The sequence below is a fragment of the Apteryx rowi genome, unplaced genomic scaffold (genome assembly GCF_003343035.1).
Source record: "Apteryx rowi isolate R43461 unplaced genomic scaffold, aptRow1 scaffold_62, whole genome shotgun sequence".
Taxonomy (NCBI): domain Eukaryota; kingdom Metazoa; phylum Chordata; class Aves; order Apterygiformes; family Apterygidae; genus Apteryx; species Apteryx rowi.
Window position 1 is genome coordinate 1562447 of NW_020450894.1, and position 13635 is coordinate 1576081.

At 46.8% G+C, this 13635-nt stretch overlaps 1 protein-coding gene across 2 annotated transcripts in view; it reads left to right on the plus strand.

The window, feature by feature from the left end:
* The first annotated feature begins 1577 nt into the window (after window positions 1-1577).
* The window catches only part of AKR1D1 (aldo-keto reductase family 1 member D1), a 36072-nt gene continuing 24014 nt past the window's right edge, over window positions 1578-13635 (plus strand). The window contains exon 1 of one of the 2 annotated variants that reach the window (XM_026083896.1): window positions 1578-1875. In XM_026083896.1, the coding sequence (XP_025939681.1) occupies window positions 1783-1875 (93 nt within the window). In that variant the 5' untranslated portion in view covers window positions 1578-1782. The remainder of the gene's footprint in view (window positions 1876-13635) is intronic. The other variant, XM_026083897.1, reaches the window with a different exon arrangement.

Consider the following 13635-nt stretch of genomic DNA (forward strand, 5'->3'; position numbering starts at 1 on the left):
AATCAGGGCTATGGCTGGGAGATGCAGCAGTACGCTCCACACACCGGCATCAATGTGTCCGCCTCCCGGTGTACACACTGTGCTTGGTGTATAGAGGAGAGATGAAAGCTTCTCCTGTAGCAAGAGAATGGTAGCCAGTTACATAGAAACAATTGGGAGACACAGACAAGGTCACCGGGCTCCCTTCCTCCGTGTGACGTGCAAATACCTGCACCCCCTCGTGCCCACCACTTGCAACAAAATGCGGACAAGGTCTTGCTGGACTCCAGGTTGCCTGCAGTGACAACAGCCAGGCTGTGCCTTCACCCCGGCCTCTCCCCGCTCAGACGAAGACCCAGGCATCTCACAGCTGGTTTTCTGCATTGCACCGTCCCCAGAAAGCGCAGCCAGAAGGGGAAGCCTGAACAGCACTCGGCTCACTTCCCGAGGAGTGTTTTATGTCACAGCGCACTACCTTTGTCCTGTAGTGTGCACTGGCTATCTAGTAACTTTCAGGCAGGGATCAAGTGGGTTTGTGCTTAGTCATGAGCTGCTTGGCACGTTCCTACCAGCAAAAGTGTCAATCTTCCCATCTTCCCATCTTCCTTCACTTCCCTGTGCAGGTGTCTAATCTGTAACGCTGACATAAAAGGGTCTCATAGCAGGGTGCTCTTTAGGTAAGTCCCCAGCCTTAATAGCAGCTATCCCTTTCCCCAAATGCAAACTAGCACACACCTGTTGACTTCAGGAACCACGCAGAGGCAGCTTATCTTGATGGATTCATTAACCCCTTTTTGAATTGCTTACTTGCTAAACTAGTACAGTGCACAGAAAGATAAGTGGGGTGTAGGAAGAGATAAAATAATGTACCAGGCAAAGGACATTGTTCTGGCTGAGGAATTGTGTCCTCTGAGGGCTTAATTCCAGGTTGATCTAGGAAGACATATAAGCTTATACAATTCAAGATTAAGTGGGGAGAATGCAGCTAAGGTGCAGGTGCAGAGTACAAAGTAGCTAGCTCAAGACAGGGGACACCTCTGCAGTGTGGCATGCAGCCATTGCCCTGAGCGTTTTATGAGCGTCAGAGAGGACAGCAAGAGCCTTGGACTGCGTTTCAAAACGGTCATTGTCCCCTTCTGGGATATCACTGCTAGGAAATGTACTTCTTTCCTACAGCAGAGCAGGACCAGACTGTGAGGAACCTGAGCCTGTTCCCTGTAACCCGGGATTCCTGCTGAGGCGGAGGAACCATTCGGTTGTCCTCTGTGCCTGGGATTTTCTTCATTTCTGCCTTGTCCCTGAAGCAGCAGTTTTCGACCTGCGGCCCGTAGCCCTTAGAGAGGAGGGGGAGAAGCTGCCCCGGCGCTATACCAAGCGAGTCTCTTGGTACCCCCGAGCGTGGGATTTTTTTAAAAAAGGGCTCTACACCTCCAGGGGAAAAACTCCTTAGGATCTGCTCGGCAGGAGCCCCGTGCTCGGCACGGGCCGCAGCCGCCCCCCTGCCCGGGCCGCCCCGCCGGGGGCTCCGCACGGCGCGGCCGCGGCAGCACGCTGCGGCCGGCGCGGCCCCGCGGGGGCGGCGCGGGGGGCCGCGGGGGGCGGTGCGCGGGGCGGCGGCGGGCACACGTGGCTCGGCCCCCCAAAAAGGCGCTGGCCGCCGGCGGGAGCGGGCACTCCGTGGCTCGGCCCCCGCAGAGGTGCCGGCGACCGGTGCGCAGGGGCCGCGGCAGGTTGCGGAGCGGCGGCGGCTCCCACCCCGGCGGAGGCAGCCGCGGGCTCGGGGCAGCCCGCCCTGCCGGCACCATGAGCCTGACAGCCGAGAGGCACCGCATCCCGCTGAGCGACGGGAACAGCATCCCGCTGCTGGGGCTGGGCACCTACGCCGACCCCCAGAAAGTAAGTGTCGCCGCGGCCCGCCGGGCGCCGGCAGCCGCCGCCTCCCTCGCGGGGCAGGTGGTAGTGCCTCTCCCGCATCCAGACCTCCCCGAGCCGGGGCCGCCCGCCTCTCCCCCCTCCCCTAATTTCCCTTTTGTTCCTTTCCCCGCACAAACTTAAAAACAGGCTTTTCCCATTAACGATATTGTCTCTGCACGGCGCGCAGAGGAGGGAAAGTGGGTTTTTTGTTGTGTTTTATTTATTTATTAAGTATGCCAAGTCTGCCTTGTGTTGCTGCTTCTCGGCGCTGCCGCGCAGCCCCGAAGTTGTGAGCGCAGCGGAAGCGGGCCGCGGCGCAGTGCGCCCTTCGCGGGCAGCTGCGGCCGGGGGGGCCCGGCGCTGCCGCCGGCATCCCGGTGTAACCCCGCGGGCTAAAGGCTGCCGGGGCCGGTGCGGTAATGGGGGAGGAATGTGACATGTAATCAGCGTGGGTCCCCCTGGCAGCGGCGGCGCCGGGTGCTCGTGCTCGCTCCGCGGCCCCGCTGCGCCGGGCACAGATAAGATGAGGAATTTCGGACCATCTCGCAGCTGGCGCTGACACTTTCCAAGGAATGTTCCTGAAACAAAGACCCAAATTCCTACATCCTGATTCCTGTGGCTCGCACAGCTGAATGCCAGCAGCCAAACAGTTCTCAAATCCTTTGGTTTTGTGTGTCCTGGGCAGGCACCCCATCTAACCGTTACAGTTTCTGCTGCAACAAAATTGTGGAAGCACACCTGATGCTTTTTTCTGTCCGTGCACCTGGTAGTGCAAAGTCAGCTCGTTAGCTGCTGCCTTGCACCCTCCCAAACTGAGTGATCCTTGATCAGCTCTTTGTTCTCTTTTGAGGAGTACAAAAAGAGATATCATGGCCGGAACCGTTTTGTATAATAGCATCAGAGCTGAGATGCAATATTGTGTGTACCACAATATCACAAGATATTTTAAAATAAATTTTTTAAAATAAAACCATTGATTAAAGTTGCTTGACAATCACTAATTGCACTATGGTATATTAATAACAATGTAAAAGAAGATCTTTAATAAACCCTGCTGTAGGCATTGCAGAAGTGATGCAGAAAGGGTGTAACAAGTACCTAATGCTGCAGTTCTTCCTGACTGACTGTACTGCCTCACCCAGGGAGAATCGGTGGGACTACGCTATCTGCAGTTCAGGGACTGAGCACTGTCACCTACATCACTAGAGGTTTTTTTTGGGAGGCATTTTCATCTAGTAGTGTTCTTTGAATAAGCGTCAATGAAACAAACTTAAAATCTCTAAAAAGAGCTTTAATGTAGCAAAGCAGAATGCTGCATAATTCAGTGACAAAATTGCTCTGAGCAGACTTGATGTGTCTCTTTCCAGATTTGTGTACTGTGTCCTTAGCCCTCGAGTTGCAATTTCACAGCAGCTTTAAGCTGACATAAGTGAGGCGGCTACCAGAAAGGGTGTTCCTGCCTTGCTGCACTTCCCACCTGCAGTCTTGACAAGATGTAGTGAGAAGCTGTGGAATTAGCTAAAACAATTGGAACTGAGTGGAAAACTAACCCAGCAGCACAGGAGTGGGGAGGTGCATGGGATTCCCGCCTTCAGAGGCAGCCTTCTTGGCAGCAATGTAACCCTGCTAAGAGTTCGCTCTGCAGAAGTTCAGACTTCTCTAAATCGGCACAGTGACAATCCCACTTGCTCTCCCCCAGCCCTGCATAATCCTGCTCCCTCCCCTGCCCTCCTGTGGGTCCAGCTGGGCAATGAGCCTTTTTAGGGAGCTGCTCCAGCAAAAACTAGTCATTTTTAGGTAGGGTTGGCTTCCAGCTGACTCAGCCCCTGGAAGCATCCCTTCACATGTACCTCTTTTGTTTTCTGGCGACAGAAGAGAGGGGACAGGATAGTGCAGACAGGGCATTGCCATGGCAACTCTAATTTGGAGCAGTTAAAGCTGCTGTGTGACTGCACCCTTGGTCAGGATGGGCGCACATACCCAACCCCTGTTTCTCCCTTTCTCTGCGTTTACAGGAGTTTGATTCTGAGCTGTGTCTCCCTCTGTACATGATAAACATGTTAGAAAGTTCTTGGTGAGAGGAGGAGCTGAGAAGAAGTAGAGAAGCACTTACAAGGCACTTGCAAAAGCCCCATTTTTCTAAGAAGACCAAGTGAAATACTATTATGTCTATCGGGAGAAACTGGGCTGAAGTATTAGCCTAGGATTAGGACTATGTGTTTGTGTCAGGGAACTTGTTGCAGAAGGCAGCTGGGAGCATGTGGTTGGGGAATTGTTTGTAGCTGCTGATCAATAATGGGGCAGGATATTTAAATAGGTCATAGTTTAAAGCTCACCCACCTCAAAAAGCCTGCTTGCCTGACAAGAGATCAGAGGGACTGTGCCAGCATCTTGTCTTGACAGCAAAGCAGGACTGAGCTGGGACAAGCTGCTCCGCCGAGTGCTGACTTGCGACTGGCACCACTTCCACGGGGATGCCTGACAAGGTTTCTATCCTCTTCCTCTTGCCTAAAGAGCTGAAGGGGTTTGTGGCAACTCAGGGCTATTTCAAGGTTTGCCTTAAAAAGCAAAGTTAGAAACTAGCTCTGACATGTTTCCCCAAAACGCCTATCTGTATCCTTTTGTGGCTGAATTGCTTGAGAAGTGGCGTCTGAGCCACCTATTCTTCAACAGTGAGGGCAGGCAGCTGGTGGTGGTGGTAGTGGTAACAGCCATCCCCAGCATGCTATTTCTGCTCATGAGTCGGTTCTCTGCAACTTCTAGTCATTTTGTGCTCTGATATAAAATACAGAGCCATTCACTTGTCAGATTATTCATCTTGCTCTTGGATGCAGATTTTCTTCAAAGGTCATTCACCCTGGCACCTCCACGTCAGAGTGGGTTGTCCAAAACAAATCTGTTTTCTCAATCTTGTGCTGTAGCCCAGTAGCTCGTAATGAGCGCAAAGTGTTCTTCCTGAAGTGCAGGAATGCGCTTGCTGGTTAAGCAAACCAGGCATATCTAGTTAGCAGAGTAGCAGGGAAATCTGTTTCTCTGATGGCTGGTTACAAGAAAACAGAGGCAGGAGGCCAGCTTTTGTGTTTTGGGCTCTGTCAGGATAAACTGCAGAGCAGTGCATTCGGAATTGAAGTGTGTCAGCAGCTTGCCTAGCTAGTCTTAAATAACTTAATTGTTCTCCCGAACGCAGCTTTGGAAGATAAGTCATGCTTCTGCAATTGTGAAACACTGAACATAAAAAAAAGAAAAAGTCTACTGACCAAAGATTGGTCCTGTGTGCAAGCTTACTGATTCAGTGAAGCACACCACTCAACTGAAACAGAGCTGGACCACTGCAAAAGATCTGTTTGATAATCAGATTATCCCCCCCCAAGTGAAAGGGATTTTTTCATCTGACTGGGTACAGGTCAGGATGACAAGAATTAAGATAATTCTATGAGACTGAAAACTCCAATAGTGCAACTTTGGGGTGGGGGGGTCTTTTTGCTTTATTCTCCTAACACAGCAGGGAAATGCAATGAATCCATTTGCTATCAGCTTACCTGTTAGTGGAAAGAAAGTACTCTTCTTCACTGGGTCATAGAATTAGTAATAAATCTAGATTGTTTATCAAAAAAGCACTTAAAAATAATTTTTGCTGCTTTAATTGGTATTTCCTATTTGTATTTTTAAGGGATGCTAATAACTATATTACAACTAAAAGCTTAGTTCTCTTTTTGGTACAGATTCCAATAAGTTGAAGTCAGTTTTATGTTCTCCTTCATGCAGGGAAGGAAATGTGTTAAGTGGTATTAGAGTCCTGCCTACATAAATTAGGCTGCTGGTCCTAGCAAGCATGGATTCAAGTGAAATGTTGAAAATTTCAACCCCTGACTACTTCTTTTCTTTCTTCCCTTCCTCCAAACATCCTCTCTGTGGTGGATTTGGGAGGGAACGGCAGCAGGAGCAGTGAATCTGGAATATCAAGGCCCTCCAAATGGCTTTAAAATTTAAGGCCAATTCTGCCTCTGCCTGGCTGTGCGGATCCTTCTGGCAAGGTCCTGCGCCTGCAGGAGCGGCTCCAGCAGATGCACTGCCTTCAGGTTTCCCTCCCTGAGGGCCCCCATGCCACTGACCCAAAACCTCTAAATGGTTGGGAGGGGGCAAAAGAGGGAAAGGGCAGCCCCCAGGGGGCAGGTGGAGAGGGAGGACAAGGACGGCCCCCGCCGGGGGTTACGCAGAGCCAGTCGTGATGAACCCGAGGCATCACCCCATCCCGCAGCAGAGCCAGGTGAGCCTTCTGAGCGCCCCTAAACCACCGCTCGGTCGCCGGCACGGTGAACGATAGCAGGGGAGCAGCGACAAGCAGACGCTGAGCGGAAAGGTGCTAAAAACAATAAACCCTGGAAATCCTACGCCTCGTTAAAATTACACTTATATCAGCTTCACTTTATAACTCATCCCTGTCATCACAGCTCAGATCATCAAGCCAGTGCCTACACATAAATACTAGCTGTCTCCCGGGAAGGTCAAGGGGCCTTGGCCGTGGCTCCTCTCTTGCCTTCCTGTTTTGACTGAGGGAGGAGGGGGTTGGAGGGAAGGTTGTAGCAACCACACTATACACAGGCAATGCTTCTGAAAAATCAGATTGGGCAAAGCGCTCAAGAATAGCACTGGGTAAGGGTTTTTGGCAAGTTGCTACTTTGCTACAAATGAAGTTCTGAGGTAGCCAAATCCATTCATAAATTGGAAGCAGTTTCATGGAATAGTTTCAGGCAAAACAAATGGCAAAGCAGTTCATTTTGGGCACTGGCAGTACAAGCTGAGGAATCAAAAGATTATTAAAGCAGTTGGAGGTAGTAGTTGCCTTTCCCTGAATAGCCAGTGGGTTAGGGAATCCACACAGGCTGTGGGAAACCAGTTTCAGTCCTCTTCTGTGGCCCCAGGGATTAAACTCATATCACAGAGCCCAGGGAAATAACATGATCACTGGGGTATGTGATAGCTTGAGACAGGCAAGAAGAAACACATGCAAGTTGGAGAGGAACGTACACCCTCCCTGCAGGAAAGTACACTGCCCACCAATCCCGTAACTTTCTTTCATGGGCTTTAAATACCCGAGAGCACTGCATGACATCTCACCAGAAAGGAAAAAGACCCCTTCCCAAAATCCTTAACTGCAACAGAGCAACTGTTGTGAATGGTAGGGTGCTTAGACCATCTAGGTTTTGTTTAAAAAGAAATTGCTGTTTTGAATCAGGGAGAGGGAAAGTTCATCCAGGACTCCCACATCCAGTCTGAGCAACCAGGGAAAAATCTGGTTTGGATAAGTCAAAACACTGTTTTGGCACCCTGAAATACTTTTTACACCCAAGCTAGAAGTTGAGCAGAATAACTTTTGGTTGTATGGGCCCAGCAACGGAGCAAAGCCCCTAGTGCTCATATAGTACCTTTTATACCCCAAAGTTCCTCACGTAAGGGTACGCACACGTAAATTATTTCACCACTCTTAATTTTGTGGACTGCATCTCTGCTGCAGGTTGCCTTTCTTTGGAACTGGCCATAAGCTACCTTTAAGTAAAAATGGGTAGTAACTGACTTATTCACTTGATGCAATTCAGATTTCTGAACTGCCATAAGGGCGAATTGCACATGATTTAATTCCCTCTGTTCTTCTCCTGGCCATCACCACCTTCTGAAACATGGAGAAAGCAATGTTTTCAGGTGGCTTGTGGAGGAAATCACTTGGCTTGACCCAAAGCTATACATAAAGGATGGTGTATCTGTGGGATCTACTGAAATGGATCATACATTGAAAGTGCCTGGAAGGAGGGATAGATATCTGAGTTCTCTAGAGAAAGGGTTGAAGCATATAGGCTTTGACTTCCTGATCTCATCCCTACAAACTTCTCCTCCAAATCAGTCAGCTGTTTGCTTTCTTCGTACTGGGGTAAACTTCCTGTTACACTCAGCTTCTAGATTTTTTCTTAAAAGAGCTAACAGAGGCAGTGGCAAGAGTAAGAACTGCCATAACATATGTCCTTACAGCCTTAGCTTACTTTCCACAATATATTATTGAAAAAAAAATGTTTTTTTAATCCCACAGTCCTTTTAATGTGAAGAGTTACAAATGAATGTGTTTGAACTCAGCATATATTAAGAGTCTGAAGTTAACTCTTTAATGAACCAATCTTTATGCCCTTATATGAAATCACCACAGATGTAGGCCTGGGAAATACTTTGCCCTTTTCATCCCTGAAAAGGGTAGTGGGAACCTGATCTGAATAGAACTGGAGGGAGTCAGCTGGGATATTTGGCTATGAAGCCTCGTATTTATCCCCTGAATTTAAGAAGCAAAGTAAGTCCTCAAAATAAAAAAGTTTTTTTTGAAGTTGTTGGGCCATATCCCCCAACCAGCTTCTCCAAAGGACGCTGTGTCTCTTTAAAGTCCCTTTGGTGAGCACCACTGGCTTTCTCAAGCCATGTGCTTTCTGAGCAGAATTAATCTCATGCTGTACTGACTCGTCTTGTCTTCTTGAACCTTGCTTTGGAGCAACAGAGCTATGACTGGCCTACACATAACAACATATTGTCTTTCAGGATTGGGTTTTCTGAGATGTTTCAGAGGCTGGTCTTATGTTTTCTTGGCCTCTGAGGATGTCTTAAACCATACTTCCAAACTGAGAACTATGTACTTGAGGCAAGGCCAGAAAGAAAGGAGATACATTACTCCAACCCAGGAAGAGAGCTGTGCCTGATCTGCTACAATTCCTAGAAGTTCTTGCCTGGTTGCTAATAAACTATTAGCCTAGTCTTCACACTGAATAATATTTGTCCATACACCATATATTTGCAGCAAGATCACCCAACTATAAAGTTATGACTTAATTAGTTTAATACTTGAAGGACTGAACCGTACTCAGACAATTCCGCTTGCACAGACAGTAAATTGCATGCCTTTCCTTCTGTTATTAGTATACTTGTGTTGAGCGATGCCCTCATTGCTTAATCTGTCAGATTTTACTGCTTACTTCTCAACTAAGTCACAGTTATTGGCAAGACCCAGTTGCCAAGAGTGGATAAAAGCAAGATTTCTTGTTATTTGGTCCACAGATGCCTCAACAAGGCGCAGCAGCAGGCAGCAACTTTTAGCAGGCAGCAGAACGTGGTGCTCTGGTGGGAGCAGGGCTGCTCACTTGGAAACACGACCAAAAGCACTGTAATTAAGGAATGATGGGAGAAGGCATCTACAGGAGGATTCAAGAAGATTCAGTGACTCTGAGCTGTATTATAGTCTTAATCCATCCCTGCTGTTTGCTACAGAGATGGCAAATATGCCAGAGGATGAGGGATGAACACTTAAGATACTGCTTTTCACAGATCATTCCTCTAATAGTAATAGAGGAATAGGTGAAGGTACAGAGTAGAAAAATGCACTAGATCAAAAGGGTTTCAAATTCTACTTTAATCCCTGATTTTCACTAAAAACCTTAAAGATGTGTGACACTTCTTAAAGCTCCCTTTTATATATGCTTTAATGGTACACTTGCCACCTACAAAAAGCACATGTATTAGCCTTTTCTGCTCTGCCATACAACTTTCCTGTTTTGCTGCTGGAGCAGTCTTGGTACATTTCTGTGCCTTCAAAACTTTGAACTTGGTGTTTAGCCATAACGTCTCCTCTCCTGCCTGCAGCCACCTCTTGACGCCTCAATTCCTGCTAACTCTTTGTAATTTCATGTTATACAATGGAACATTTTTGGCTTACGTAAAAGCAAGATTGCATCTTTATCTCATTAAGAAAGGAAAGTTAAGTCATCTAATTAGAAAAAGCAGGTTATCAGAAAAGGCAGGGGTTTTTTTCTTTTCTGAAATGTGGCAAGCTCAAAAACTCCTAGCTTTTGTCTCAGAACAGTCCTTTTAACAGTAAGTTAGATTTGACAAAATGGCATTTTACCCTGTGTCAAGCTGGACGAATGGTTCTTGCATATAACTCTCTTGAGGACATAAGCTTTGTTCTCGCGAGTTTGATTTGCCCAAAAACCATGACTCCAAGACACTGTGGAATCAGCAGAGAAACCTGTTTGCTTCCATGTACCTTCTCTGCTAAAATCTCTGAGGTCCTTCATTTCTATGAATCCTAAAGTTTAATAGAAAACAAATTGATAATATGACTAATCCCTATGTCGTGCCAATGGCTTCTGTGGTGATTCCAGCTACAAACACAATTAGTGTCTAATCATGTGTGGCAGACCAAAAACTGCATTTATTGAAATGATCAACATGTAAAATTCCTGATGAGGCTGGGGCCATCCTTGCAGATGAGGGCAACTGAAAAACTGACTTTCTAGCTACAAAGTCCATCGACCAGTGGAGGGCTTCTGAGCAAAGTGGCTACAAAATCACTAGTCTTGGAAAATGGTAAAATTTTTAGTTTGCCCTGAGTAGATTGTACTCAGAACTACTCCCCCCTCCCTCCCCAAACCTGAGCATGCCTTAATCTATAAACTTTAAGAAAATACTTCTTAAAAAGCTAAAACCCATAACCTGTGGTCACACCTTAGCTGCCACGTGAAAATCTTTTCAGAATATGCCAGGGTCAAGAAATATATTCCTGTTCTGCAAAGCTGAGCACTTCCCCTAATGAAATTGTTGACTGCCAGAAATCACCTGGCCCCAGTGCAGCGATGCCTCTCTAATCCAAGCTGAGGGGCTGGCTCTTACAGCCAACCTGGCACTGGTTCACTTGGCCCCTGAGCGCTGTGCCGACACATGCTGACTTGGACACATGCAAGAGTGCTCCAGAGAGAAACATTCCCAGAGCAAGACAACATTTGGAGATGACAACTTTGGCTGGGACTCTGTATGACTTTTGGACAGTAGATGTCAGATGCTCACATAACCTACTGAGCTAAATGTCTGACTGTGACATAGGATGGAATTGTATTTAATCAGTCCAGATAGATACAAAACTAATAGAAGGGCAATCCAGATAGGCTTTTAGGACAGTAGCACTTCCCCAAAACAGTCTTAGCAACTCCCGTCTGAAAAGTAACTGGAGGAAGCAGACCTTTTACATTCCACAGCTATGTCATGCAGTGACAAACACTAGCTGTTTCAATATATTTCTCTCCAAAAACTGCAAAGCTAACTCTTACCAATGCAATAATATCAAGCCCAAATATTGACAAAAAATAATTTTCTCTCTTTTTCTCTGGCTTTCTGAACACGTTGGAGTTTCATCGCTGCTTCAGAGCCACAAGGAAAGCCCTTTTATCTAAATAAAAGTTATGATGATTGTTTTACTGAAGATGAGTCTTCAAGGAAAACCTCAGGAGAGGGAATCACTGGCACTGTTGAAGATGGGGAAAACTTGAGCCTCTACGAGTGAGTCATCAGAGTTAACACAACTGAAAGATAAGTTTTTTGGCAAGATTAGAGCCCTATTTTCCAGGCAAACCTGCTCCATTTTCTAAAATGGCCCTGACTGACTCCATACGTTAAATGCGGCTCTGCACTCCCATGTGTCCCTGATTCACTGCAGTTCCCCAAAGAACAGCATAAGCATGTTCTTGCAGCTTATGCGGGAAGCTAACATCTGGGTTCTGTCTTCGGTTGACCTAGGAGGCCACATTCATCAAAACCAAAAAAACATTGTGTAGAAAATGCCTCTTCAGGATTCATCAAAGCCAACTTTTGTTGGTTCAGCTAACTAGGTAGTGGAATTCCCCAGGCTTTACATCTGCCTTTGCAAACACTTCTGCAAACTGGCGCCAGAAACCTCTCCCCTTTAACTCTAGGGAATGAAGTGGAAGAACTATCAGTAACCTTTTATTTCTCCTCTGCTATTGCACAAGCTGGTGCTTCATCTTTCCCTTGTACCTCACATATCCCTGGGATCAGATATTTTGTTTGAAGGATGCTTTGATAGCATCCACCCTTGCAGTTAGATATGCATTTTCTAGGGTGGGCCAGCTGTCTACTGTGTCCTCCAGCTCTTCAAAAACTGTCACAGTCCACCCAGCTGTCACAGTTAGCATGAGACCCTGGTGTGCACAGAATTTGCTTGGTTTGCTTTAATCCTCGAGCTGCCAGAAGAGGAGCATGGTAGCCTTTTAGCCTAGGCTTTCATTAAATTAATTTGCATTAAGTGCAACTTCTGTTGTGGAGATCCTAAAACTGGGTATTCTGCAATCTTTGACTCCTCTGGTAAAAATAACTCCAGTAGTCTCTGCCAGCTACAATAATAAGGTTTTCCTGAGCAGAGCTTTGGCTAAATCCTAGAATAACAGTGTAACAGGAATTCTAGAAATGCTAAAACTTTAGTTATGCAATCTAAGTTGATGCTGTATGGGTGATCGAACTTCATGCTTCAGGACACCGACAGAGGGGCATCAGGCTAGTGGAGAAAGCCACCCCTTGTCCACAATCATTTGCAGCATGACAGGAGGTAGAGAACATCCCTGCTCCCCTGTCTTCATTGGGTGTATTTGATATCATCTGCTGCCTGCACTGTGTGATATAGAGCAAAGTTCTGGGCCAGTGCAGCAGATTCTGCCTCTCAGTGCCCAGCTCAAAAGTTGTCAGCTGTGCTCTCTACCTCATTTCTTAGCTCTACCTGCTTTTGCAGAGACCATTTCTCTGCATTTTGCTTCCTGGATGGTGGTTGCCAATACTTCCGGGGGATGAAAGCCAGTTTTTCCTGCATATGAGAGAGAGAGATGTGCTGGTGGTTGCATTTTCCAAGAAAGAGGTGTACAGTACAGCTTCTCCTTTACAAGATTAAACAATTCTAAGAATGTTTCCTTGTGTGGCTTATATCCTCTGGCTTTATAAACTCAACCTGTGCTTTCCTGTAATGCCTTCATTACACATTTTCTATGCTCCATTCCTAACATCTTAAGCCAGTCCTCCTTGCCAATTTGTCCAGAAAACAGGCAATGGAAATAAGCAACTGTGCTTCTAGAAACTTTGCATAAGAATCTGTTTGTGACTGCAGAGCTCTGGCGAAGGAGGCTCCCAGCCCTGGCATGCACCTACTTTCTCCTTCCTGTATTTAGCTGACTAATATTCCTAAACAGCAGCTTCACATCTTAAATTATAGGTTAGGAGCAGAGCGCTTAGCCCACAGTTTGGATCCCTTGTACTGATTTAGCTGTAGCTAAATTCAGATTCTTGTGGGAGGTGGCCCTGTCTTCCCCAACACCTCAAGTTCTTCCTCCCAGGAGCATTAGTCTTGGGTGGAGGGACTGGATACCACTGCACTAACCAGGTGAGCTGCTCAAGACTAAGGCAAACTGCTTATTCCCTGGTGTGTTACTTCCTCAGCTCTCACATACTGCCAAGACTCATGCAACTCAATAAAACTACGCATGTGAAATGAGATGCAGCAGAATGTGAGAGCCCAAGACAGACTCTGGTTTCCTTTACTGTATGTACCAATAAAGAATAAGTGAGTGTAGTGATGTTAAGACTTTTGAAAGCACTGCCTATGAAACCTTCTCCTGTCTATGTGGTCTTGCAGGGCTACAATCTGCCGCTAATATGTCTTCTTAGCTTTGTCTTTGGAGTTAACCAAAAATCCCCTTCTGTCAGTGGGAAAGCTCGCAGAAAGACCAGACCAGAAAAGGATGCTATAGAAAAAGCAGAACAGATGCAGGAAGTTAAAGTACAGCACTAAATAACAGGACTGAGTAGGACTACCACAAACACCACTAAGCAAATATTATCCTCCTTGAAAGGGAACAGTAATATTCATGGGTATGT